This window comes from Lacerta agilis, chromosome 13, assembly GCF_009819535.1.
Source record: "Lacerta agilis isolate rLacAgi1 chromosome 13, rLacAgi1.pri, whole genome shotgun sequence".
Classification (NCBI taxonomy): domain Eukaryota; kingdom Metazoa; phylum Chordata; class Lepidosauria; order Squamata; family Lacertidae; genus Lacerta; species Lacerta agilis.
The window spans coordinates 25,646,401-25,674,266 of NC_046324.1; the positions used below are offsets into that span (position 1 = coordinate 25,646,401).

Sequence of the window (27,866 nt, forward strand, 5' to 3'; positions counted from 1 at the left end):
CAATTCCTTGCAGGTGTGCTATATGCCTGAGAGCACCTCCCTCTTGAAGAGTGAGCATACTCAGCGTGCTGGCTGACGTGTGGTGCAGCTGGCAGATATAACAGCAGCAGCCCACCCTACAATGTTTTCATTTCCCATCATGACTAGTTGCACAAAGCAGTCCAGAACCAAGGTTCAAATAATCCTGAGCAATGTCACCATCAATGCAGGGGTCCATTGCTCTGATTGTTGCAGGGCATGTGGGGAGGGAGAAGTGCCCCCCACCTGAGCCGGGCCTAATAAGACACGACCACCATCACCACCACCCTGCTTTGTTTTGTGACGTATGATGCCCACCGTTGTCGCTGCCTCTAATTGCTTCCTGTGGATTTGTCTTGAGTCCTGCTGATCCAAACAGCCTCAGGTGTTTTGCTTTAATTGAACCATACTGAAATCCTGCACAGGTTGCAGAAGTCTACGAGCCACCCTTTGCACCCCACAGGGGCTTAGACGAACAAAGTGGCTGGCTTGCCAGGAGACGGACCAGGAAGACAGCCTGTAATTGGCAGCACCTGATCCCTTGCTTTGGCGTAGGAGGAGGGATCTGAAGGGAGATGCAGAGGGGAGAGAAATATCTACCCTTGGATTTCTCCAAAGTGGATGGCTGGGATCTCAAATGGATAGAGACTTCCACCCACCCACCGCAGCTGATGCCTCCCTAGCCATGTTTCCCCAGAAGCAATTACCACTCTCAAATTCTAATAGAATCGTGGAATTGTAGAGTTGGAAGGAACACCAAGGGTCATCTAGTACAACCCCCTTGGCAAAGCAGGAAACACAGCTCAAGAATCCCTGACACAGATGGCCATCCAACATCTGCTTTAAAAAGTGCTGCACCAACAAGCCCAAAACGACCCCTCTGCAGCGCCACAAATCCAACTTGTGTATCGTTGGAAAATCTTGATCACTTCTCCCTGGGCAGCTATCTTTCCACAAGGGCCGACATTGATGCCGAAATCCACTGGTTGCGCTCCCCTAAATCTGCCTCTGATGGGTCAGGGAGAGGGGGGGGGTCTGTCCAGATTCTCTTTTCTACACCACTCTTTGGGGTGCAGCAACAGTAGCAGCAACAGCAAAGGACTCCCTTTGCAGCTGGATACTGTTGTGAGGTGAGCAGTGATTTCTGGCATCATATGCAAGGGTGGGGGGTTGGGGGGGGAGATATTTTCCAGCCTGAGCAGCCTACTGAAGGCCACACTCCAGTGATGTCTGGAGCCAGAAGCAGGAGGTGCGACTCAGAACTTTGTTCAGCTAAAAAGTCAGAGGCTTCCAGTGCATACACAACTCTCCATCTTCAGTTCAGGCAGAGCAGAGGCATGAGTGCGAAAAGGCCTGGGTGTGCCCTGGGAAGAGCCCCGGGGGCCAGGTAAAGAGGTTTGGAGGGCCATAGTCAGTTCCCATTCCTGAGCTTTCCCATCTCAGATGTAAAGAGTTCTGCTGCTATCCTAAGCCCACTTACTTGGGAGTAAGCCTCATTCAGTTCAACAGGACTTGCTCCTGCGAAGACATGGTTGGATTAATGCCCCAGTTTCTGTTTGTGGCGAGTGAGGTGGGAGGATCCTTGAAATACTAGTTTTAGGTAGCTCTGACTTTATTTTTTTAAAAAACAACAACCATAACCAGGAGCAAGCTCTGTGCTTTTGCAGCTTAGCGTGAGGCATCCCATCTCCCCACTTCTTGTGAGGCCAAACCAGCTGGTTTTCAGCTCTGAACTGGAAAGACTTGCTTTTGCTTGTTTACGCCCTGAATGCAAGTCCTACCGCTGCAAGCTTTGGCTAATTTGCTGGCCTGGGGACTCTTTAACTTTAGGAGCATTTGGGGTGGGGAAACCCCAAAAGGCTGTCTCTTTCCTTTAATTGCAAATGCAACCAGAAGAAAGGAGTGGCTTCTGGAAAGAACTGGTCGCATTCTTCAACCTGTGGAGATGGCCCAGCTGCTGTCAAGCCTCCCTCCTCTGTCTAGGCTAAGAGGTGGGGACTGAGACTGACTTTCCTTTCCATCCCAGGAGAGCATCCCTCTGAAGCTGGAAGCCAGAGAAGGAGCAGCACCAGTAGCAGCAACAACAGAAGCAGCACCGCCACTCTCTCCATGCCTTTGACAGAGCTTGGCTGGCAGAGGTGAGTACTGGACTCTTAAATTTCTAAACTGGGATTATGACCTCCCAATCTCGTTCCTCCTAACCCTAGATTTGTGGGGGTTCGGTAGGGGTCTACTTAGGGTCACCAGATTCAGCGGTGAGGAGGAAGGGGTAGTCTGCTGTTGCCTCCCCCCCCCACCAGCAGATACTACACTGGAAGCTCCTTGGGATTGAGGCTCCTTCCCACACCCCAATAAAATATTTGAGGGGGGCAGCCTCCTCCAAAGTTGATGGGCATTGCCATTCAAATGGTGCGCATACACTGTGTCCTGTGATCATTTATGCAGGGCTGCCCCCCTCGCCCAATATTTTATTCAAGTTGGCACCCCTGAGGCAGTGCTTAAAGAACTCAGAGCACAGATCCAGGAATGTGAATATATATGTACAGATGCTTCCGGGAAAAGTGGTGAGTCGGTGACTGGGGTCACCAATGTTTTGCAGTCTGCCCAGTTTATAAAAAGGGGTAGGAGACATGGGGCCCAGGGTGTAAGATCCGGGTCTTGCCCCTGCTGTGCTGCTCTCTGACAACACCCATATATACCACACCTGCTGAAGTTCCTGATTCGGTCTACACACATGTCGAAGGCACCTGTTCTCCTCTTCTGCTATACTGACGATTCACCTGGTGCCTTCATTATATTGATACAAAAGTTGGGTGCCTGCCCCTCTTTGCGCCAAATGGTGGGGTCCCAGGCACATGCACAGGGTCCGTGTCCCTTTGGAGACTGTTGTCCTTTAAGAAATAGGGTTTGTTCACCTATTTACAACTTAAGTCTGCATGGAGGGAGTCCAGAGGCAGCAGCGCAGGGAACCTTCAGGCTGCGTCTCTCCAGGGCAGGGGGGAAGTTCTCTTGCATTGCCTCAATGGGCCTCTGTTGTTCCCTTAAGGGCCCTAGCTTGGCTAGGCTGGTTTGCATAAGCCAGCCCAGGAATCCCCTGTCTTTGTGTTTTAATCAGTATCCTACTTAATCAAAAATCCTAGCATTTATTCATTCCTAGGGTTTAGGGGGGACCCCCCCCCAATCTATAACACCATACTTTAGGTGCCAGGCAAAAATGTTTCTCTTCAACCAGCCTTTGGTCGATTAATATTCTACAGCCTTTTGAATGTGTCTGTGGGAAGGGGAGAGTTATTGTTTTGCTGTTTTGTTTTAATTATTTACTTGTTTCATCCTGTATTTTATTCTGTGAACCATCCTGAGATCTTATGATGGAGGGCGGTATATTACTAATAATAATAATAATAATAATAATAATAATAATAATAATAATAATATTACAGGAAGAACGCTTCTGTAAACTGGGGCTAGCCTGTATCATACTGCAGTTATACAAATCTATGGCGCAACCACAATTGGCATACCAGTTGCCTCAGCTGAAAAAAGGATATTGCAGAGTTGGGAAAGGTTCAGAAAAGGGCAACCAAAATAATCGAGGGGAGGGAGCGACTCCCCAGTAAAGAAAGGTTGCAGCGTTTGGGTTTTTTTTAAATTTAGAGGCGACATGATAGAAGTTTTTAACATAATGCATGATACTGTACTGAGAAAGCGGAGGCAGAAAAGTTTCCCTCCCTCTCTCCTAACGCTAGGACTCGCAGACATCACAGGAAGCTGAGTGTTGGAAGATTCAGGGCAGATAAAAGGAAGGACTTCTTCATGCAACGGATAGTGAAACTATGAAACTCTCTCCCACTGGAGGCAGCCTAAATGGCATTAAAAGAGAACTGGACAAATTCATAGAGCCAAAGGGCTATTAATGGCTTCTAGCCATGATGGCTGTGCTCTGCGTCCACCACCAAGCCAGATTTGAGACTGTAAGCTCCTTGGGAGCAGAGACCTGTGCTCCGGTATCTTTTAAAGTGGCAGGCATGTTGTTGTTGGTTCTGTATAAATAATCAAGGACAAGAGAGGCGAAACAGGAAAGAGCGTGTGGCAGACTGTTTGGGGGGGGGAGGAGAAAGAGGGTCAGCAACAGCAGACAAGAAAAAAGAGACAGAGCAGAATGAAAAGGAAAGGCACCTTAGCATCCAGCACAGCTGTCCCTCACCTGGTGCCCTGTTTCGGACTACAATTTGTGGGGGGCTGATGGGAATTGCAGTCCTAAACATCCACAGGGTACCAGGTTGGTGAAGGCTGCTCCAGAGTCTCTCAAAACCCTGCTGCGAGTCACCTTAGAATCATTGAATTGTGGAGGCGGAAGGGTCCCAAGGGTCATCTAGCCCAACCCCCTGCAGTGGTGATAAGGGCAGGTTTAGACATGCAGGCCACTGTTTGATGATGGCTCGACCCTAAGTGTGTGAACTGACTCCACTGAATGCCTCTGTTGAGCCTGAGAATGTTCTTGGTAGCGGTGGATTCTTAAATCACATCCTGAGTCACCCTAAGCAGACAGTCCTAAAGGGACGAGCATGAAGGTGTGAACCAGCCCCGAGTCCCTTGGGTGTCCAGAACAGAGGCTGAGGGTTCCAGCCTGAGGCTCGCTATCTCTGGCTAGTGGAAATGCAATTCCTCATTCCTTTGGCATGCTTATCATTGGTGTTGCCTGGGCAAAGAGGACAGGAGCAAAAGTAGCCTTTGGGGGGGGGGAGTTTCAGTCTGCTGTGCTTTAATTGGGCTGTCCATCTTGTTTTCACTGCATGTTAATTTCGTGCTGTTCTTGTTTTGCAACTTGCGGAATGGTTAAAAAAATAAATATTGAGCTGCCTTTTCGCAGCATCTGTAAATTTCCACTTGCTTAGACCAGCTGGACTAGTTGCTGCAGTATCTGAAGGCTGGTCGGGGGGCGGGCGGTGTGTGTGCCTCTGTGGCTTCCAAGTTGCTCCTTAATTCCGAAGAGGAGGACTTTCGTAAAGTTAAAATAACAATAGACTAAAAACAGATTAAAACTCTCCTCGACTTTCTAAATATCTGGACAGACTGAACTAAACAAAACATTTTTAGCAGGAGCCAAAAAAGAGTCCAGTTGAAGGTGTCTGCCTGATATCAATAGGCAAGGAGTTCCAAAGTTCCACCACTTTAAAAGATCAAGTCCTTAGAAATGTGGAATGGGTATTTAGGGTACACCAGTAGCAGTGCAAGTTGTGCTGATCAAAGTGGTCATAGAATCACAGAATTGTAGAGTTGGAGGGGACCCTGGGGGTCATCTATTCCAACCCACTGCAACGCAGGAACCAAGTGGGAATATTTGGTGTAATGCCATCTCTCCCCTGTTTCTGGGGAAAGCTGCACTTAGGACTCAGTTAGATTGGTAAAGAAAAAGTGTTTCATATGCGTTGTATAAGCGATATAACACCGTGACACCAGAGGGCGATGTGGAGTGCCGTCTTTCCCAACTGGATTTCCCTGTATGAATTTACAATGCGTTTAACTGAAATGCTTCTTTGATGTGTCTCGATCCAGCTGGGGTGAATCCGCTTCAAACAATGAAATCTCATAGGGACATATGAAGCTTCCATATATTGAGTTAGACCTTTGGCCCATCTAGCTCAGTATTGTCTGCACTGACTGGCAGCGGCTGTCCAGGATTTCAGATTGGGGACATTCCCAGCCTTACCTGGAGATGCCATGGGGAATGGTGCCTGGGACCTTCTGCAAGCAAAAGCAGGTGCTCTAACCGCTGGGCCGCAGCCCCTTCCAGAGGGGCCTTGGGCCAGAGAAGCAGATCCTGTTCTGTTGAGCCATGCCCCTTCCCCCCAAATCATGTAAAAGGGGTCAGGGGCAAAGCCATCGTTCTGGCACAATACATAGGCATTTGCTCTTGGGTTCCAATGGGAAAACTAGGGTAAAATAGCTCGCTCTCTCCAAAAAGAGCTGCTGGTGGTATAGTGGTTAGAGCACCAGACTAGGACCTGGGAGACTCATGTTCAAATCCCCACCCAGCCATGATTCTCACTAGGTGATCTTGGGGCAGTCACCTACTATCAGGCAAACCTACCTCAGAGGGTTGTTGTGGGGATTAAATGAAGACTAGGAGCTTGGAGACCTGGGTTCAAATCCCCCACTTGGCCATGAAGCTCCCTTGGTGACCTTGGCAGCCAGTCACTGCATCTCAGCCTCCCCTACCTCACAGGGCTGTTGTGAGGATCAAATGGGGAGGAAGAGACCTATGTATACCATGTTGGAGGAAAGGCACAATACACAAAAAGTACATTCCTTTTCCCCAACAAGAGATACCCATGTTTTTACTGCACCCCAAACATTATCTGGTAAGGCTGCTGCTGGCTGGCCAGTCCGCACCAGATCCAGTCTGCAGGAATTACCATAGGATGCCATTCTTGATAGAACTGATCTGTTCTTCTGTAATCCTTGCAATTCCTGGGGCGTCTGGACGATAACCCTTTGGGTCCCTCTGAGCTCCACAATTCTATGATACTATGATTGACAGTTTATTGGGGAAATCACTTAAGGTCAAACCTAGGAAAGGACGCTTTTTAAGGTTTTGCAAACTCTTGCAATTGACTGGCAGAAAGTTCTGATGCAACCAGAATCCTCTGGGTCTACTAAGACTTGGTTAATCCAGGAAGGAACAAACTGTTTATGGGGCAGCCGAGAGCAACTTATCTCTGGCCTGTTGTTTTCCTGGCTTCTTCTGCCTGTTGAATAATATCCCCGAGAGAGGCGACATTGCAAAATAACCTGCATTATGAAAACCTGCATTGTGAAAATGGGGTTTGGCTGTGTAACTTGGCGGAAGGGGCAGCAGTTCTGAGCAACGCAAGCTGGCTGGGAAAGTATGTCTCCATAAAGCGGCCTTCTCCAAACAGGCGCCCTCCAGATGTTTTGGATTTGCAACGCTATCAATCCCAGTCAGCTGATGGAGCTGCAGTTCAAAACATCTGGAAGGCACCAGGTTTGTTTTTTTGCATCTGAGCGTGGATGGAGGAAGAAATTCACACTTCTCCGAATTTTGCAATGCGGTTTTCCAGCCAAGCCATGTGAGCAGAACAGTGTATCTCCAAGGACAATGTGTCCATAAAAATGCATGTATTCTATGTGGGCAGCATCAGTGGAAAATGGTGATAGGCCTCCAAGAACACATGGCAGATTATGGGATGACATCTTTGTACAAAAGCCAAAATGGCATTAAAAGTGAAATGTCATTAAATAGACATTTGGTACTTCCGCTGGCGGGCGGGCAGGATTGTTGAATATTGATCTTTGCTTCTTGTATAAATAAGTGAAAACAATAAAATATCTGAGGGGGGAATGTATATATATCATAAAGATAGCATTGTTGTTGTTGTTCAGTCGTTCAGTCGTGTCCGACTCTTCGTGACCCCATGGACCAGAGCATGCCAGGCACGCCCATCTTTCACTGCCTCCTGCAGTTTGGCCAAACTCATGCTAGTCGCTTTGAGAACACTATCCAACCATCTCATCCTCTGTCGTCCCCTTCTCCTTGTGCCCTCCATCTTTCCCAACATCAGGGTCTTTTCTAGGTACCGGTAGTCTTCTCTTCTCATGAGGTGGCCAAAGTACTGGAGCCTCAACTTCAGGATCTGTCCTTCCAGTGAACACTCAGGGCTGATGTCTTTAAGATCTTCTTGCAGTCCATGGGACTCTCAAGAGTCTCCTCTAGCACCATAATTCAAAAGCATCAATTCTTTGGCGATCAGCCTTCTTTATGGTCCAGCATACCTGAATGCATACCTCAAGATAGCATACCTGAATGCAATAGATGTAGGGAAATTGCTTTGCCAAAATGTGGAGATTAGGAGACAGTCATAGGGAAATGCTGGCGCATTTACAAGAGGGCTTAAGAAAAATTCACAGACTGGTGTGGAAAGGGGAGAACTCAGCTTGAGATTGCAAAAACTGAGAAACCGGAGTGGGCAGCTTTACCTCGAGGGGCTTAACCCTGGCAATGACAGCAGCAGGCCGCGAGGTATACATAGTACTGTCCTTGAACCACCTCAAAGCAGCCGCGCCCTGGGAAGTTGCCCCAGAGCTCTTCCTGGTTTCTTTCTTTCCTCCCTGCCCTTCCTCTCTCCTGCCACTCAATGAGGCATTTGCAACCATCAATGTTTAAACTCCTTAACCAGACTCTCTGCAAACTGCTGCTGCTGGAGGGGAGCATCTCAGGGAGCCTTGCCAAGAGCGACTCAGATCGCCTTAGGAGCGCAGTGTTTTCAGCGGCGTTCGGGAGCCCATCTGGCGGCTTGCAGCATAACTCAAGAGAAGATCCAAGGGGCTGCTTGATTTGCAGAGCTGGATTTGCAGCATCGTCAAGTAAGATGTTAACCTGGTGGATTTAGGCAGGTGCCTGGCAGTGGCCTCGATGGGCTGCTCCTTGCTACCTTTCAGGCAGGCCTCAGAAACATTCTTGTTTCTGACTGTGTTTAATTGAGGGGGGGGTAGAGTAAGGCTGTGTACATGTTCCCAGCTTAAAATGCCACGATGTTGTTTTTTCCTCATAAAATTGTGGAACTGGAAGGGACTCAAAGGTGCATCTAGTCCACCCCCACCCCTGTGAGGGTGGTAAGGATGTTACCTATAATTGTCAGCCTTATTTATATATCCCATAAAATCACAGACTGTAGAAATGTAGAGTTGGAATAATAATGATAATAATAATAATTTATTATTTATACCCTGCCCATCTGGCTGGGTTTCCCCAGCCACTCTGGGTGGCTCCCAGCAGAATATTAATAATAATAATAATAAGAAAGTGATAAAACATCAAACATTAAGAACTTCCCTAAACAGGACTGCCTTCAGGCGTCTTCTAAAAGTCAGATGGTTGTTTATTTCCTTGACATCTGATGGGAGGGCGTTCCACAGGGCAGGCACCACTACCGAGAAGGCCCTCTGCCTGGTTCCCTGCAATCTCACTTCTCACAGTGAGGGAACCGCCAAAAGGCCCTTGGACCTGGACCTCAGTGTCCAGACTGAATGATGGGGGTGAAGACACTCCTTCAGGTATACTGGGACCCCGTGGGTCATTTAGTCCAACCCTCTGAAAAGCACATTTTTGCAAAGAAATTCCTCCTCAGTATAATGCATTCCTCTGTCCCCCCCATTATATGCATCTTTATGCATGCTTTACTCAAGCAAGTATATGGTTGCATATATAGGGAGAACTGTGCTGCAAAATTTGGAGAGCCGTGAATTTTGAAGGAGTGTGGGGTTTCTATTCTGATATCGTTTTGCAAATTGGGGAACTTTGCCTTTAAATGCAAACTGACTCAAATCCCTACCAGCAGTCAGCCTAGATGATGTTCTTCTGCACCAGCCTCTTTGGAATCACAGGGAGTCGTGTGAGATTGTGACTGTTTCCCCCCCTGCTTTGCGAACCATTTTGAGCAGCCCTCCCCACCTTGGCACAGCTGTTGGATGTTGGATGTTGTTTGGTGTTGGTGGGAGTGCAGCTGTCCTTGCTGGAGCTGATGGGAGTCCAGAACATCTGGAAGGGCACCAGGTTGGGGAAGGCTCCCTTTGAGGGTGTGCACAGCAGGGTTTGGTCCAAGGCTGGTTCTCCGCTTGAACAATCTCATCTTTGGTGCCACATGGGGGAAGTCGTAAAAAGTTACTCATTAACATCTCCATTATTTACCCAGAGTGTTGAACCTTCTTGCAGGTGCATAACATTCTCCTTTGGGTGTGGGGGATGGATGCCTGAACCCTTGCTTTATCCTTGCAGGGAAGGCAGGCAGGCAATTGATCCTGTGCCCTGAACGTCGTGGCGGAAATATTTAGCATCTAGAAGGGGTGGGGAAGGCGGTGTGCTTAAGCAGTCGGGTGGGGCTTTGTGTTGCTGTGTGTTTTGCAAGATTCACACACTCTCTTGGATACAGGGCGTACGCTGGCATGTTGAGATAAGCCGGGAGGGGGCACCTGCACGGTCCCAAGCCAAACACGAACACAATGACCTGCAGGGATGTCTCTTGCCAAACGCAGCAGGGAAGGTATGTGGCTGTGCCAGGTAGCAGCTCCTGAAATTTAGCGGGGAAGGGGACAGGAGCCCATCGCGGTGCACAGAGTCAGACTTTTGCCAGAGTTTGGATGGGGCAGTTAATTTAAGGAGCAGTGGTGGCTTTTCTCTAGACCTCTGTTGCCTGGCCAGGAAAGGAGTTAAGCCAGGAAAGGAGTTAATTTATTTCATGAAATTTATACATCGCTGGATTGTTTAAAAAAGCAAACTAAAAGAGAGAGAAAAAGATAAAGCAAGACAGTATCCACAATAAAAATTAACATTAAGGATTTAAAACTTTCAGAAAGTTAAAATAACAATAGGCTGAAAACGTTGTGTGGGCTAAACAAGACCGCTTTTAGCAGTTATTGAAGAGAGGACAGTGAAGGCAACTCCCTGATATCAATAGGCAGGGAGTTCCAAAGCCCAGGTGCTGCCACATTTCTGTTGCAGTCTCCTGTCTATGTGGTAGGAAGATTGTCTCACTCCTTATACAGGCACCCCACCCCCTTATGTGCGATCGATTTATGTGGGACCGTGTATATGCAGGACACCGGGAAATAGATAGATAATTTAATTCAAACCTGGGAATGGCAGGAGAAGAGCTGGAGCGTCCTCATGGCTTGCAAGGAGACCCTTCCCAGAGCCTGAAGAGGACATCAGTGAGGGCGGAGGAAGCCCTGAAGAGACCTGAGGTGCAGCGGAGCTTTGTTTAGGCTGCTCAGCCTCCCCGCCTAATAGCTGATGTCTGGGGTAGCGGAGCAGCATTGTCTGCTTTCCCATGCATCCTCCAGCCTCCTGCCAGCACCACAGCTCTCATTCTAGTTATGGATATTTTTGGATACAGTATTTTTGGTTACGAATTGGAGAGAGATTGGCAGAGAGGGCGCTCTCCACTTACGCGATTTCCACTTATGTGGGGGGGGGGGGTCCAGAACGCAATCCCCACATAAGTGGGGGGATGCTTGTATATCCATGTGATCGCTTCGCTCTGCAGAAGAGAGTCTCTTAACAGGGACTATCTCACTGGAAGCCTTGTCTATGGTGGCTCCTTACCCTTTGGGGCTCCCTCCTGGCGTATATCCAACAGGGTCCATTTTTACTGTCCTTTTTGCACCATTTAAGTGGATTTTTTAAATAAAGAAAACCCTCTCTCTGTATATAAAATCATTTCAACAGTCCAAATTCAAGGTGTTGCTTGACAACTTTGGACCAGTTTACCTATGAGATCACCTTACACCCACTTGACCACTAGTGGAACTAGCTCTGTTACATGTGCTATATAATACCTGTTCTGCATTTGTAAGAACTTAGTATTTGCTGCAGCACCTACACTTTGGAACTCCCTGCCTGTTGATATCAGGTTAGTGCCTTCACTGTCCTGCTAAAAACGCCTTTGTTCAGACAAGCCGACCCAGATGTTTAGAAAGTCGATGTGAGTTTTAATCTGTTTTTAGTTTAACTCTTTGAAACTCTTCAATTTCTTAGCGATAATTTTATTGTGTCTTTTTCGTAAACCACTTTCAGGATTTATTTCTCTTTTCTTTATGTTACAATCAAGCGGTATATAACTTGCACGAAATACAGTTGTACCTTGAAAGTCGAACGGAATCCGTTCCGGAAGTCCGTTCGACTTCCAAAACGTCCGGAAGCCAAAGCACAGCTTCTGATTGGCTGCAGGAAGCTACTGCAGCCAATCGGAAGCCACAGAAGCCCCGTTGGATGTTTGGCTTCCCAAAATAGTTTGCAAACTGGAGCAGCCACTTCCAGGTTTGCGGCATTCGGGAGCCAAAACTTTTGAGAACTAAGCTGTTCAAAAACCAAGGTATTACTGTAATAAAATGAATAGAACATGCTCTTATCATGCAATTGCTTTGAGGTGGTTGGTTTTTTTTTTTAAGTCAGCGATTGTTAAATGAAATTAATATTAATGCTGACCTACTTTCCTGGCCTGAGGTGGGATTGAGATGCACCTTGAACTTGGCTGCCAAAATAGTGGCATCTGCTCAGGCTCAGGCTACTCAGGAAATTCTTGACTGGCCACACTTACAAGAAGAGAGGTGGGGTAAATGGGTGCAGGCAGCCATTATAGAAAATGGGGGCGGGAGAAGAGGAAGGAAGTGGGTTAAAAGAAATAAAAGAGGCTGAGAAAAGGTGCGGCCAAGTTATGCATTTTGTGGATTCTTTCTGCAGTGAATCAACACCTCCCTTTTTAAATAGTCCGCTTCTGCAAGGAATTTCTCATTGCCTAGGGAGAGTTCAATGCAGACTGCAAGGGCTCATCCAGGCTGCGTTTTGGTCACTGTATGTGATTGAGAAGAGCGACTCGTACTGCTCCTTAGCATCCTGGGGTAGTAGCTTGCCAGGCAGTGAGCTAGAACAAGAGGAATCTATTTCTACAGCAAATTGAAGCTCATGTGCTACAGAAATTCAGGGTAGGTAAGATGGCTGAGCTAGGTTTGCACTTATGTAAATTTTGGGCAGTCAAGAAGAAGAGACGGGGAGGGGGAATATTTTCCGCATGCTTTTTACAGCTAGTTCTTGGGAGTCACCATCCAGCCTTCAACATACAGCTTTAATGTCATTTTCCTCTTTAAAAATGGGCTTCCTCTTGAGATGATCCCAGCCAATCAGGAATCCTGTTGGCAATGAAATGCCACAAAGCCAGCACAGAGCAAGGGCAGTTCTTCCCGCCCTCATTCTGAATAGCCTTTTTTACAGAGTTTTTCTGGCTCTTCTCTAAAAATCAATCTAAGGAGAGATGGGTGGGAAACGCATTTTGCACTGGCTATTTTGATTTGATTGTTTCTGCATTATGTGTACCCGGCGCTGCTTCCATTCTGCTGCAGTTCATCTTCTACCAAAAAACAAACTACGTTAGTCTGTCTGCTGCAGCGAAATTATGTAGCTCCAGCTCCCTTTTCTATTTTTGTCGGAATTCTCCGACATCTGCACTGTGACTGAGGGCACGTATTTATGTCTCTAATGAGGCCTGGCTCAGTAATGTCAGGATATATAGCCCCATCTGAACGCCTCCTGCAACATAGGTGAGTGGTGAGAAGTGAAGAAAGATTGGTTTGAGAAAGGGTGGTTTTATTGTTTTCCTTTGTAAATAAGGACTCGGGATTCTCAGGCTCTCACAATCCCAAACGCCTCATTTTGGAGGGGCTATACAGTGAAGTCCTGACATCAATAGGCAGGGAGTTCCAAACTGTAGGTGACGCCACACTACAAGATAAAGTTCTTACAGATGTGGAAATGGGTATTAGGTGGCACCCATAAAAGTGCCAGTTCCGCAAACTGAATCGGCTACCAGTGCAGGTCTCTAAGAACCACACAGAACTGGCAACAACTCTTCTGAGATAATATAATAATTTGCTGTGACCTGACCTAACTCTGGACTTGGTACGCTATAGGCCATGTCTGTAACTGGATTCTGTTACATAGGTTGACTTGAGATTCATTTTTAAAATATTGTACAGGTATATACAAACGGAATTCTGTTACATGAGAGCATGTGTTTGTATCTTTCCTTCTGTGTAAAGCCATGCCTTCAGACTGTGAGTGTTCATGGAGCTCCACTCCCTAAATCTAAGCCGGAGGAGAAGCTGCCATGTTTGCAGAGGGTCAAAATATGGAGTCTAGAAATTCTCTGGGAGCCTCTGGGGCTGCGGCAGATCGGGTTTGGTACACATTGCAATGTGCTGGTTGGGGAGAGCTACCCAGTAGCTTGAACCCCCTCCTTAAGAGAGCCAGCATGGTGTAGTGGTTAAGAGCAGTGGACTTGTAATCTGGTGAACCGGGTTCACGTCTCCGCTCCTCCGCATGCAGCTGCTGGGTGACCTTGGGTTGTCTCTGAAGTCTCTCAGCCCCACTCACCTCACAGAGTGTTTGTTGTGGGGGGAGGAAGGGAAAGGAGAATGTTAGAAGCTTTGAGACTCCTTCGGGGAGTGATAAAGCGGGATATCAAATCCAAATTCTTCTTCTTCTTCTTCTTCTTCTTCTTCTTCTTCTTCTTCTTCTTCTTCTTCTTCTTCTTCTTCTTCTGTAGTGGAGCTGCTGCCACTTGAGTTTTCTGCCTGGGGCAGTGACTTTTTTTGGGGGGGGTACCAATCCTAACCCTCATGGGTTCCTGTACACTTGCTGAGGCCCATCTCTGGATCATTTTCATTCCCATAGCAACCCTTGTGCACTGTCTCTTTCCTTAAAAAACGCCCCCAGGTACCCGTGGCAAGTCTGAACGGAGGCGCCGATGAAGACTTAATCCAACCTGCCTGTCTCTCAGGCGGGAAGGTTCTTCCCACAGGAAAACTCTCTGCCCAGATCAGCTCGTGACCATGAACACCATCCTGAGTCTGAAGCTTCCCCGGCTGCTCAACACTGACCAGGTTCCCAAAGTGAGTAAAGGGGGGTCTTTGCAAAATGGGTCTCGTGCAAGGCAGATGCCACCCTGGGTAAGGCAGTGTGGCATAATAGTGTGACTAGGACCTGGGAGACCAGGGTTCGAAACCCCTCACTCAACCCTGAAGTTTGCTGGATGTGACCTCGGGCCAATCACTGCCAGTCTAATTATTATTATGATGGTTTTTTATTAGAATTGACTGTGATAAATAATAATTCTAATGTTATTATTTGTACCCTGCCTGTTTGACCGTGTTGCCCAAGCCGCCTACATCACAGGGTTGTTGTGGAGATTAAACGACAAGGGGAAGAACTATGTGTGCAGCTTCGAGCTGCTTGGAGGAAAGGTGGGATGCAAATGAAACAACAACCACCATTTTATTTATATGCCACCCATCTGACTGGGTTGCCCCAGCCACTGCCTTCAGATGTCTTCTAAAAGCCAGAGAGTTGTCTATTTTATTGGTTTTATTTAGAGCATATTCTTCCCACCCTTCCAGGAATTCTGGGAACTGTAATCTGCTAGGAGTGCTGGGGATTGCAGCTTTGTGAGGGGTGAACTACAGTTCCCAGGATACTTGAAGATGGGGATGTGCTCTAAATATGGGGGCGGCAGCTTAAATTTTCATCTTGACTGGCCGCATGGCATGAAACCAGGATGGTCCCAATTCTCTTCCCTGCTGCACCATCTTCTTTAAAGAGGGCAAAGCTCCCAGGTGGGGCTTGGAGGAGGCGACCAGCACAGCAGTAGCAGAGGCAGAGGTGCCCCAACCATGGGGCAAAGTAAGGCAACTGCGACAGGTGCTGGAGAGGAGTGGTAGCAGGCCCCATCCCCAGGCTGTCCTTTCTAAGCCCCCTGGCCATCCCCCTCTGTTGGAGGGCAGGTGTATATTTGCTCCCTGCCTCCCTCCACCTCCCCAACCGGTCTGCTGCCCCCAGGTGTGCTGGAGGATGCTCTTAGCATCTCTAGTATTCGAGTGAGCTTCATCTGACAGCGGTAACTCTTGGAAGAATTTCAACCTCCCAGGACATTTGGAGGAAGACATGAAAGTCACCGCAGTCCACCCAAGCAAGTTCCAGCATGAAGCAAAGTTGGCATTGTAGGCCTTAGGTCCCAGCTAATCCTGGGAGCGGCTTGCTTGTGACAGAAAAGACCTCTTGAGGTGTTGGTTTAGCTAGCCTATTGAACTTGCTTTGCTTATTCATCGGTGGCTGCTAGGCAGGAGAGGGTCACACCTATACAGACTGAATTCTGTATTCTCCATTTCTGTTCTGCAGAGTACTAGCTGCCACTCAGATTTGCATTTGGCGTGGCTTTCTAAACAACGCCTTTCTTCTTCTGAGGGTCTCATGAGGGCACACGGCATGCCTACAGACCTGGGTGGCTCCTTCGTAACTGAAAGTAGGGTCTGCAGAGGAATGGACACACCTGTCCTTTTCAATTTTAAGTTGATATTATCCCATTTTTGAAATGATGATGATGATGATATAATTCATTTATACCCTGCCCATCTGGCTGAGTTGCCCAAGCCACTCTGGGTGGCTTCCAAAACATAAAAACATAATAAAACATCAAACATTACTAGTAACAATCTGTTCCAACATAAAAGTCACTATAACTTTAAAATAAACAACTTATATCAAACCAAGCAACATTCAACAATCCACCGGAATCTAATAGTAAACAGTAAAATTAAACAACAGCATATAATAATTAAACAGTTCAACCACAGTAAAGAATTTCCAATCTATAATCAATAAAAGTCACAATGCATAAAATACCACAAAACATACAAAACCATGTAAAAGGATCAAATTAAGCACAACTTATAAAACTATTTTATTTGAAATACCCCTGAACTGTTCCCAGTTGCTGCTGCTGCCGCCGCCGCCACCGCTCTTAAAATCATAGTCTGGGAAAGGCTAGGTGGGGCACGGCAGGGGGAACGCCATTGCCTGATGAGGAACAGAAAGTCTCTCTGCCCTCACAAGTTGGCAAACTTGTCTTTTTAAAGCCCATGTGGAAAATGGTGCAGATTTTTGCATGTATTTCCCCTGATCCAATGCATTTTTTTCAAAGTCATTTTCACTTAATGTACACATTTTTTGTAAGCACTTTTCCTCTAATACTTACTGTTTAAAATATTTTAATGGCTTCTGGGCTGCATTGCAACATTTGGATAGCTTGAGACTTCGGAGGAAAGCTGCATTTTGGTTCAGGAAGTACAAATGAGTAGATTGCTATTGAAAAATGTGAGCCCAGCAAATGCCACCCAGCTGCATGCGGCCCACAAAATTTTATGCTGCGAACATGCCAGCCTTTTCATGTGCCAGGTGACTCTGAGTTTTCTGACGCTGAGTTTTCTTCAACAGAACTAAAGGAATCCCTCTCAGGGATTAAGTGCCCCCCTCCCCAAATCTACAACACTTACTTCTGAATAAAACTAAAGTCTTAATGAGTGATCACTGAGTCCAGCAAACAGAAAGAACTTTTATTAGAAGTTGTGTTCATAATTGTGGTGGTGGAGACATCTGGTGGACATTTCCAAAGCAAAAACACAGCAGCAAGCTTGAAACATCTGGCCTGCATTTTCTAGGCTCTTTACATCGGTGGTTCCCAAAGAGGGTGGGTACCACTCCCTAGCAGATGCTAGGATTCGGGGGGGGGGGGGGTTGTGCTAAGAGGCAAGGGGGCGACAGGGAGGCACTGGAGGTGTAAATGACAATCAGATTTCAAAAAGCTGGTATGACTGGATCAAGTTTATTTTGTTGACATTAAATAGTTTTAACTGAGTTTTGGAAAAAAATTGCAATTAATTGTTACTGTTTTGACTTTTATTGTGTTGTTATCTTCTTTGAAGGGTTATGCAAACCACTATTCTGAAGAATGCTTTTTGTGGAGAAGGGTAGGAATACAGTTTATAGAAGGGGGGCGGAGTTTGGGAACCACTGATCTACACTGCCCTGTTCGCTCTGCATCCAGGGCACTGGTTTCAGTCCTAGTTTATGTTCTTTGAAAGCTTTTAACCAGTCTTCAAGAAACCATGAAAGTTTCAAAATTAATCTCCTGCAGTCCTGTCGTTGTTGCTGGAGCTCCCTAGCCCTCCTCTCCCACTTAGGACTATCGAGGTTGGCTGTGAACTATGCAAGTTGTAGCAAATTTGGTTCATCTCCAATTTGTTGGCTGTCCACCTGCAGGTTTTCCGAGAGAAGGGCATTCTTTTTGGGTACCGTCACCCGAGAAGTTCCGCAACAGATTGCATCGTCAGCCTTTTCCAAATGACAAATGAAACTGTGAATATTTGGACGCATTTTCTGCCTGCCTGGTATGTGATGATCAGTCGGTGCAACTGAAATATAATAAAAGGAGGAGCTGCGTTCCTTGACAATGGCCTCAAAGGAGCTGTGGGCTTTTGATTTAAGGCTGTGTACCATTTCATAAACTCATAGAATCAAAGGATTGTAGAGTTGGAAGGGACCCTGAGGTTCATCAACCCCCTGCAGTGCTGGAATCACAGCTTAAAGAATCCCTGACAGATGGGCCTCTAACCACTGTTTTAAAAACAAACCACCACCTTCTAAGGAGCTCTGTTCCACTGTCAAACAGCTCTTACTGTCAGAAAGTTCTGAATGTGTAGTTGGATTCTCTTGTAATTGTAATCCATTGCTTTGGGTCCTCCCCTCTGGAGCAGCAGAAAACAAGCTTGCTCCATCTGCCATAGGACAGCCCTGAAGATATTTGGAGGTAGCTATCATTTCTTAGGACTCATCCACACTTCCTTTTGTGCCGTGCTAGGCACAGGTCTGTGATTTCCAGGTCAGTGTCTGAGCGTGGTTCCCACCCCCCTCGCCACTTTCCCCTAGAGACCCCATGTTTTACTGCTGAATTGGAGACCCAATGAACTTTGCTGCATTCAGTGCCAAAAGATGGGTTTTCCTGGGGAAGGCAGCGGAAGAAAAAAAACCCTGCTCGGACACAGATTTGGAAATCTTGGACCTGTGTCTAGAAATGCAGGACAGAATGCAGCTGTGCCCCGCCCCCATCAAGTAAATCAATACAAATCAGTTAGTTAAATAACTAAGGTTCCGCCCCTCACAACATGAAGCCTGCCCCCCCCCACAACATATGCCCATGTGGATGAGCTCTTAGAAAGATACCCGCAGTGGCATCTCTCTGGGCCACTGGATGAAGAAACCTCCTAATTTTGGACAAAGTGCATAGAGAAAAGTTGTTTTCTCTCTTTCATAGCACCAGAACTTGTGGACGCCCTATGAAGCTGAATGTAGGAAGATTCAGGCAGAGGAAAAAAAGAAAGGTTGTCCCCATGCAGCACAGAATTAAACTATGGAACTCTCTCCCACTGGAGGCAATGATGGCCACAAACCTAGATGCCTTTAAAAGAGGATTGGACAAAATCACAGAGGAGAGCTATTGAAGCTGCTAGCCATGATGGCTATGCTTTGCCACCACAGTAGTTGGCAGCGATGCTTCTGAATGCCAGTTGCTGGTAACTGCAGGAGGGGAGAGGGCTCTTGTGCTCAGATCCTGCCTGCTGGTTTCCCACGGGCATCTGGGTGACCATTGGGAGAACAGGGTGCTGGACTAGATGGGCCATTGGCCTGAGCCAGCGGACTCTTCTTATCTTCTTAAGGTAAGCTGCAAGACTGCTGCCACTAGTTAATTGGCTTTTCTGCCTTCCAGGTACTTCCTATGGAAGCTTTCTGCCTTAATCTACACCTTGGATGTCTGGAGGGACTCATACACCTGGCCCTTTCTGGCTTACATGGTCACCTGCTGCATCTACCCGCTGACATCCAGCATCGCTCACACGTTCAGCACCATGTCCAGCAGGGCCAGGCACATCTGCTACTTCTTTGATTACGGTGCCCTAGCCCTGTACAGCTTAGGTGAGAGTGCTATCCAATGTATCAGAGCCTTGACTTGAGGTGTGTTCCTTTTGCAGCAGGAAGATTAATGCATTTTTCCTAATGAGCAAACCGCAGCATTTTGCCGCAAAGAGAATGTGTCGTTCCCCGCAGAGGGCACCGCAGCTATGGCTCCGAGTGCTGCAGGGAATGTGGTTGCCTGTGCATCATAGGAACAGAGGAAGCAACCTTGTAAGGAGTCAAAGCAATTCGGGCTTGTCCACACTTAGAAAGCACGGGGCCAATTGGTTTCCTCTTTGCCCCGCTCCTTCCCCAGTGAAAAGCCATTTTTCGGTGCTAAGTCAGAGCAAACTTCAATCTGGAGAAAACCCAAATTGCTATTTGCTTCAATTGAGCTCTAAAGAGTGGTTTTTCCTGGAGGAAAGCAGCGGGACAAGAGGAAATGAGGGCAAGCCCTTAGTCCATCTAGCTCGGGACTGTCTACACTGACTGGCAGCAGCTCTCTAAGGTTTCAGGCTGGGGTCTCCTCCTAGAAAGGCTGCCAGGAATTGAACCTGGGACTTTTTAGTTTGTGTGGTCCATTTTGGTTAGAAAATGATTGTCATGCGCCACACAAGTTTAGCATTGGGGGGAAGCGGTGAGGTGTCTGTGGAAATGCAGGTTGTCTGATAGAGTTGTGGGGTCTGCTTTATCCCTTTAGGCTCTGCCATTGCTTATTCTGCCTACGTTTTCCCCGAAGAATGGATTGGCAGCACATTCCACCATTACTACGTCTCCACTGCTGTGCTCAACACAGTTGTGGGCACAAGCCTCTCCTGCTATTCCAGGTATTGACGGCTTCCTCTCTGCGATGGGAATGCAGTTCGGAATGTGCCATCCTGGGTTGGGGAGAATAATATTTATTCTGGAACTGAGTCAATTACACTAGAAAGCAGCCCCACCCCCACCCCATTTTTTATTGTTTTCTATTTCAATAGCACTGTCAATATCAGACCGCAATTCCAATCAGCCCCAGCCAGCAACCTTTGCCAACCTGGCGCCCCCCAGATGGCATTGGCCTCCCACCATCCCTGACAGGCTGGAGCTGAAGGGAGTTGGAGACTAACAACATCTGGAAGTGTCATGTTGGCTATCCCTTATGTAGATGGGTGATTTCCTGAGTAACACAAGGAAATAAATATAGGGCCCCCACCTCAAGGGATTTTATGATATGCGAGTAGTGAGGGAGGATGGTACCTGAATAAATTCAACACTCTGGGCTGGACTTGATGCTTCCTCTCCCTGATCCACCTCATACATGTCAGGGGAATGACAATAAGCCTCTCCCCACATCGTCTAGTGTGCCCACCACATCTCTGATGCACCCTGTTGAGGGTGATGAAGTAGCATTCAAACACAGGGAGGGAGGGAGGGAGATCTTGGCCTGTCAGAGGTGGTGAGCATACTGAGTCGGGTGATGCTTTGTTAAGATTGGATCAGGGAGAAGCACTGATATATACTCATTTTCAAAGTGATAAGGCAGATTTGCAAGTGGTTGGAACAGAATAGATGATGCTTTGAGTCCCTTGCAACTCTCCAATTCTAATATTTTAATGAGGGGGGTGTACCTCTTTTTAAAGAAAAAAGTCAATACTTGTGGACATTGTCTGCATAATCAGAACATTAAAGCCAACTAAAGGTAAAGGGACCCCTGACCATTAGGTCCAGTCACGGACGACTCTGGGGTTGCGGCGCTCATCTCGCTTTACTGGCCGAGGGATTAAAAAGGGATTAGACCCATTCATGCATGGGGTGCCAACTTGGATAAAATATGGGGGGGGGTAAGCCCCACCTGCATAATTGATCACATGACATGGTGCATACACCCCATTTGAATGGCAGTGTTCATCAACTTTTTGAGGGCCTGGTCCCCTCAAATATTTTAGGGGGGGGCAAAGGGACCTGAGCCTATAGGAGTTGCTCCTTTGTTCATCAAGGAGAAAGCTGTTGATGGCTATTAGCTACAATAACTATGCCTCCACAGTTGGAGGCAGCAATGCTTCTGAATACCAGTTGCTGGAAACCGCAGGAGGGGAGAGGGCTCTTGTGCTCAGATCCTGCCTCTGGGCTTCCCACTGGGGCATCTGGTTGGCCACTGTGAGAACAGGATGCTGGACAAGGTGGGTCATTGTCTGGATCCGGCAGACTCTCTTTATGTTCTTATTCAAAGCACTGAGTTAGGCTAGACTGGCAATAAGATACATGCCATTTATACAAGCATGTCCAAGTATTTATTTCTGCATTTTTCTCATGCAAACTTACTGTATGTAACCAACAGGCTCGGCCTTCCCTATTTCCATTATAACAGTGGCGGCATAGAAAGGTAATATGGGCCCTCTCAATTGAGGTGTAGATTGGAAAGCAGGCAGGAGACACTGACAACCAAAACAGTGATTCCACCTAATTGACGACACTTGGTGGCCAATAGTCAATATGTCACCCATGTCAATATGGACTCTGAATTGGGAACAAATCAGTCTTCTTCCAGTACTAACCCAGGTGCCTAATCAGTGATCATAGTGGTGGTGGGGATAGCTAATATCAGCAGCTGCTTAAAGGTGCAAACGGAAAATTAAAAGTTGATTATACATTTTTGAAGGCTTCCTTTTGGTCCAATGGTCAGCTGGCTTTGCTGCATCCGCTTGGCATGTAGTTTTCACTTCAATTTCCACTTTCTTTGCCCACATCCTGCTGGTGACGCTCTGTCCCGTGTTTTCCATGCATTCTGCCAAACAGATGACCTAAATCAGGATGAAGAGGCCTTGGATTGATGGTTCAAAATTCAGGCTTCATAAAGCAATGTCCAAGCTTGGATTATAGAGATCAGTGAAGTGAGGATTTTTCTTATGCTACTTGACTTTTGGACCACCCTCAGTGCAGGGTGGTTTGGATACATCCTGTAATGTAACATGTTTGGGCAATTCATCAGTTGGGAAACTGCTCACAGGTTCCATGATATGCCAAAATTGCACAGCTGAAGTGGATGTAGGGTTCTTGCACAATAAACCCACTTTTTCTTTTTTTAAAAAAACAACCATAATTTTTTTTTTCTAAGAAAAGTGACAGGAGACCACACTAGAAAGTGTGGTATAACGGCAAGATCATATAACTCCCGTGCAATCAGATCAGAATTTGAACATTAGACTAACAGTGTTGTTGTATAACCGGCTCCACACAAATTTTATACAAAAGAAATCGGGGTGACGGCTTAACAAATGGGTCATCTGTAAGAGCTCAGTGTAAAATGAAAACAACCAACCGCGCCCACCAATAATTAAAATTATTTATTTGAGTTCCAAGTATTTTCTTTGGCCTCTTGTGCTTTGATTGTTCCCTTCTTTATAAGCTTGAATCAGTTGAGTTGAACTAAGGCTTCCTAACCACCTGAGCGGGGAAAAGGTCATTGGGGCTGTGCACAGTGTGGATTGGTCTGTGCCTAGGCAATGTTTGCATAGCTTTAGCATTTTGGTGCCAAGGTAATGCCATTCTGGCCCCAAAGCATGCAGGTCTTGATGGGATACACATCTAAGTATAAGTAAATTGCAGAAATTCCCTCTGTGTCATGTGAGGATGTGGAAAGCTTAGATAAGAATGGGAGACAAAGCCAAGACCCCACCCACCATGCCTTACACACTCTGTGTTCTGCAAACCAGACTTGTGCACTCTGCTCGTTCACATATATGTTTTGAAAATTTATTCAGGTTCAATGAAATGGAGCAGCCAAAGTTCAGCAAAACAATTCGCACATTCGCCTTTGCTCATCCTTACATGTTCGACAGCATCCCTCTCTTCTACAGGGTATGTATGGCTTTAAGAACAGTTTCCCTCAGTCTGCTGTGTTTTATTCATAACATAATGCATGGCTGCTGTATAGGTGTTCTAGGCTGCCACGCTTTCCTGGGAATAAGGGGGCTTCCTCATTATTTCCCATTTAATCTGAATTTGTCCTTTCCATGGAGAATCTGATAAGAAAACGAGTTAAGAAGCACACATACAGAAACAGTAAATCCAGATTAAAAGAATAAAAATATGGGGTTACCTTTCAGAGAGAACATTATGTGGGTGCTGAAAACGACTTCCATGCATGAACAGTCAGCACTAAATCCACAATAAGCTGCTGTGCCCCAATTCCTATTAAATTCAGTGGGGTTTACATTGTGAGTAGACAAATACAGATTTGTGATTATGCTGGAATTTCTCGACTTTCCTACAGTGTCTGGAAGGAGGGTACCATGCTGGCTATAATTGGGCTAAACAAGGAGCTGGCTATAATTGGGCTAAACAAGGAGTGTTCTCCAGGTGTTTTGGGCTATAATTCCCATCAGCCCTTGCACCTTATGGCTGTAATGGGAGGGACTGAAGAGAGCTGTAGTCTAAAAAGCCTGGAGGAAACCAGGTTGAGGAAGGCTATCTTCTATGTATTCCCTCCCCGATTTCTTAGGCATCTAAATGCTTTCCTTTCTATGCCACAGCTGTACTTATGCGCTGCAAGAAGTTGCACAGAAAGCGTTATTCCAATCCACCTCAAGCACACTGTATTTGCCTGGCTCACCTGTTTCCTTTTTACGACACACCTGCCGGAGCGGCTGGCCCCTGGACTCTTTGACTACATTGGTGAGAACAACAAGGGGCTGCTCTCCTCCTTGCAGGCCCTTCTGAAATGAACGGGGTGGGTGGGTTGCACAGCATCAGAATTTTGGTGGATTTCAGCAGATATTGGCAACTGATAACATAAAGCTGTTCCACCTGAGAAAGGGAATAACAGATGCAAGGAATTGAGAGCTGCCCTGTTGGAGGAGGGCAACTTGTTCTGGATTCAGAGAAACAAAGGAACCACTTCAGAGTCATTAGGATGCTTGATTTATAATCTCCCATCCATGGTAAAGTGCAAAACCCCAGAGCTGGGCAGCAAGACACTTTGTATAATACTAATTATTACAGAACAACCACCAGCAGCAACACAATGCATTATTAAATCTAAATCTATTATCTGCCCTTCAGCAGTAGGGCATGTTACAACAATTTAAAATTCAGTAATAACAACTGTTAAAACAAATTGCAGTCACAGGAATAAGTCATACCCTCCAACATTTCTCTGATGAAAATAGGGATGTCACATTCCATAATGATATTATTTATACCCCACACATCTTTTTGGGTTGCCCCAGCCACTCTGGGTGGCTTCCAACATATATAACAACATGATAAAACATTAAACATTTAAACAACTCCCCTATACAAGGCTGCCTTCAGAAGGTTTGGGGGTCAGATAAGGCCATACCCTCCAACATTTCTCCATTGAAAATAGGGACATCCTAAGGAAAAACGGGACATTCCGGGATCAAATAAGAAACCAGGACGACTTCTGTAAATTGGGGGTATCCCTGGAAAATAGGGATACTTGGAGGGTCTGCTGCAATTCACAATAACACTGCATGCATCTGATGAAGTAGCTGTAGTAGCCCACAAAAGCTTATTCCATAATAAACCTCAAAGAAGCATAAGACTCCTTGTTGATTTTACTGCAGGGGGGGGGGTTGTGCTCCCCCTACGGAAATACTGAGTGTTGTATTCTTTTGATCTCTCACAGGGCACAGTCACCAGCTCTTCCACATCTGTGGTATCATTGGGACCCACTTCCAAATGGAAGCCCTTCTGGTTGACATGGCCAACCGCCGTGAGTGGCTGCTGGCTCCATCCTTCTCTCAAACCTTTGGGTCCCTTGCAGCTGCCATCGTTGTTAATCTGATCATCATTGCTGCTTTCTCAACAACGCTCTATTCCATGCCAAAATTCTGCAGGAAAGGAAGCAAGCACAAGGACTAACGCCTGTTGAAATCAAAATGAAACGAAATGAAATTATGGTATATTGCAGTTAACAGTAGCAGTACAACACAAATTAGAAACTACGGTACTTCAAATGAGGCTTGGTGAATATTATTTGAGAAGTGACTTAAATGATTCTTTTTTATTATGAGTATGATTTTGTACTGTGGTTTTTCTACAGCTTGAGCTGGAGGACTTAACCAATTTGGGATCTAGCTTTTCATTTGTTGATCCTGATTGACCATTTAGAATACCAGGCTGCAATTCTGAGGACTCTGTGAGAACTCTAACTTCAACCACTTAAGTTTGTGCCATATTATTTTTTAATAGTGATTGCAATTTAACTTGATGTGCCAGTTTGCATTGGTAACATAGAAATGTTGGCCACCTTTCATGCCAAAGCAGCCACAGTGGCCTTTTAACATAATTCCATGCCTTTATGCTTTATTTGAAATGCCAAGCACATGTAACATATCTATCACAAAATACTAATGTACATACCTTTCTAATTCAGAAACTTGTTATGAAATAATATGAGGTTTCCTTGAAATTATATAAAGAAGTTTATATTTTTGTAAATAGCCTCTGCTGGGGTATCACACAAGCACTTTTTGGTAACAGTAAACAAAGTTATTGTTGAATAAATGCCTTTTTGAAAGGTAGATTCAACTTGCACCCAAATATTTTGGTCTTTATTTTAAAGCATCCTTTACCAAGCTAGTACAGACGAAACATTTAGAGGGTTCCAGATTGGCAAAGTTGGGAGCTCACTTTAAGCTCCTGATTGTCCCTGTGCAGCTGTTTCTGTACCTCTGATGTTACATCTGATGTCAGGTATGAGACTGGTGGATTTGTGGCAATGACCTCACAGGCAGAATTGGGACTCATGTCAGGCCTAATTTTAGGCAGTGGGCCAGAGGTTCCCCACACTTGCTGATCCTTCAGCCTCTGAGGTGTTTGAACAGAGTCCTCCAACCCATTTATTCATGATTTGCCACTTGTTCTTCACCTTGACAGTTTGTGTGGGTTCATTGAAGAGTAGAGAGGAAAACACTGCCCAAACCAATCTTCTCCCAAACCACAGCCACATCTTGCTTGGTTCAGACCTCAACCATGGTTTAGTGCTCAACAATGGTTTAGCATTGACTTACCCAGTGTGGTGCCCTCCAGCTCCCATTATCCCTGACCACTGGCTAGGGCTGATGGGAGTTGCAGTCCAACAGCATTTGGCAGGCATGATGTTGGCTACTCCTGATTTTAGCATTATGAGAACAAACCACTGCAAGTATCAGGCTTGTGCCCCTTTTCCTCTCTTGTTCATGATCAGGGGAAGCTCGAAAGCTGCCGTTTCCAGTTTCTAATAAACTCTAGTTTCCCATTCCTTCCAAACACAGGAAACTCTGGTTTATTCTTTTAGAACACAGTCATTACTGTGCTTAGTTATCAAGGACCCGAAACCACAGTTTGATCTAAGTTTGTTTGAACCATATACAGCGTTTTAAAAAACCGTATATTGCCAAGGTTAGACTACTACCCCTCCAGACATTCTTTTTATTGCACATTCATGATAATTTGAATTCATTATGCTATTGGGGTAGTCAAACATAATCCTGCATTCAATACTATTTGTACCTACAAAAGTTTTGGGGTGGTCTTGCTGCTTCAATTCCAATTCCTGCTGCAATTTCCTGCTGAAATCCTGTAACTTTTTATACCACAAAATGTTCTGGTTTATTTTGTCCTGCTTTTAGTGGACTGCAGCCCCACTGGACAGCAATAATGGGGCAGCACTGGGGAAGCATCACAAAACAAACAAGCAGAATAAAGCCAACACTCAGGCACTGTGCAACAGGTTGATTTATATGAAGGTATCTGAAACCATCCATTTTATAACCTTTTTTTCCTGACTGCTATGGCTGCTGAAGCCTGGCTGCTGGATCAGGCCAACGGCCCATCTAGTCCAGCATCCTGTTTTTGCTTTGACTAAAGAGATGCCACAATGAGAAGCCCCGAAGCAGGCCCTAAGTCCAATAGCACCTTCTCCTCCTGAGATTTCCAGCAACCAGTATTCAAAAGCATACTGCCTCCCACTGTGGAAGTTGGGCACAGCCATCATGGCTAGTAGCCATTGGTAACCCTCTCCTCCACAAAGTTGTCTAACCATCTGGCAAAGCCATCCAAGTTGGTGGTCACCATCCCTACATCTTTTGGGAGCAAGTTCTGTAGTTTAACTATGTGCCAAGTGCAGAAGGGCTTTTTGTTGCTTCTGAATCTTCCATCAAGAAAGTAATCTACAGGAGTGCCAGCTTGGCTCCGCAACTGTGGGACCATGACATTAAAATTTGTGGGTGCCCAGCCCCTTCATGGGGAATTTTGTGGGTGCTTGGGCACCCAGGGCCCCAGGGAGCTGGCACCTATGGTCACCTAAACAGCCAGACCTCCTAACCCTGTAAAGGCTCTGAGATGGTGGGATGGAGAAATGTGTGTTGACATTACTTTACACCAAAAACAACAGTCTTGTGAAGCATTTATCACAGAATATATATATATATGTGAGTGTGTGAGAGAGCAGATCCTCCAAGTGTCCAGGGACATCTCTGCTTGACAGAAGCCTCCCGGTTTCTGATTT

General features: G+C 46.2%; 1 protein-coding gene across 4 annotated transcripts; it reads left to right on the plus strand.

The window, feature by feature from the left end:
• The first annotated feature begins 1,900 nt into the window (after nucleotides 1-1,900).
• Nucleotides 1,901-25,918, plus strand: LOC117056669 (membrane progestin receptor gamma-B-like). 4 transcript variants are annotated; one of them, XM_033167239.1, is made up of 9 exons: nucleotides 1,901-2,156; nucleotides 14,306-14,481; nucleotides 17,684-17,811; nucleotides 19,188-19,393; nucleotides 20,073-20,199; nucleotides 21,690-21,734; nucleotides 23,113-23,209; nucleotides 23,884-24,025; nucleotides 25,002-25,918. In XM_033167239.1, the coding sequence occupies exons 2-9, from the start codon at nucleotides 14,422-14,424 to the stop codon at nucleotides 25,235-25,237; spliced, it is 1,041 nt and encodes a 346-aa protein (XP_033023130.1). In that variant the 5' UTR covers nucleotides 1,901-2,156; nucleotides 14,306-14,421; the 3' UTR covers nucleotides 25,238-25,918. The 4 variants fall into 4 exon arrangements, with proteins under 4 accessions (XP_033023130.1, XP_033023133.1, XP_033023131.1 ...); XM_033167240.1 differs by lacking the exon at nucleotides 1,901-2,156 and adding an exon at nucleotides 8,392-8,403; XM_033167241.1 differs by lacking the exon at nucleotides 1,901-2,156 and adding an exon at nucleotides 12,232-12,519.
• The last annotated feature ends 1,948 nt before the right edge of the window (nucleotides 25,919-27,866 follow it).

What these genes read in the sequence shown, in the direction of transcription:
- LOC117056669 (XM_033167239.1), top strand. Translation starts at nt 14,422, where the DNA reads ATGAACACCATCCTGAGTCTGAAGCTTCCCCGGCTGCTCAACACTGAC. An exon ending in ACACTGACCAGGTTCCCAAA is followed by an intron (nt 14,482 to 17,683) that starts GTGAGTAAAGGG and finishes GTCCACCTGCAG; the next exon opens with GTTTTCCGAGAGAAGGGCAT. An exon ending in AGCCTCTCCTGCTATTCCAG is followed by an intron (nt 20,200 to 21,689) that starts GTATTGACGGCT and finishes TGTAACCAACAG; the next exon opens with GCTCGGCCTTCCCTATTTCC.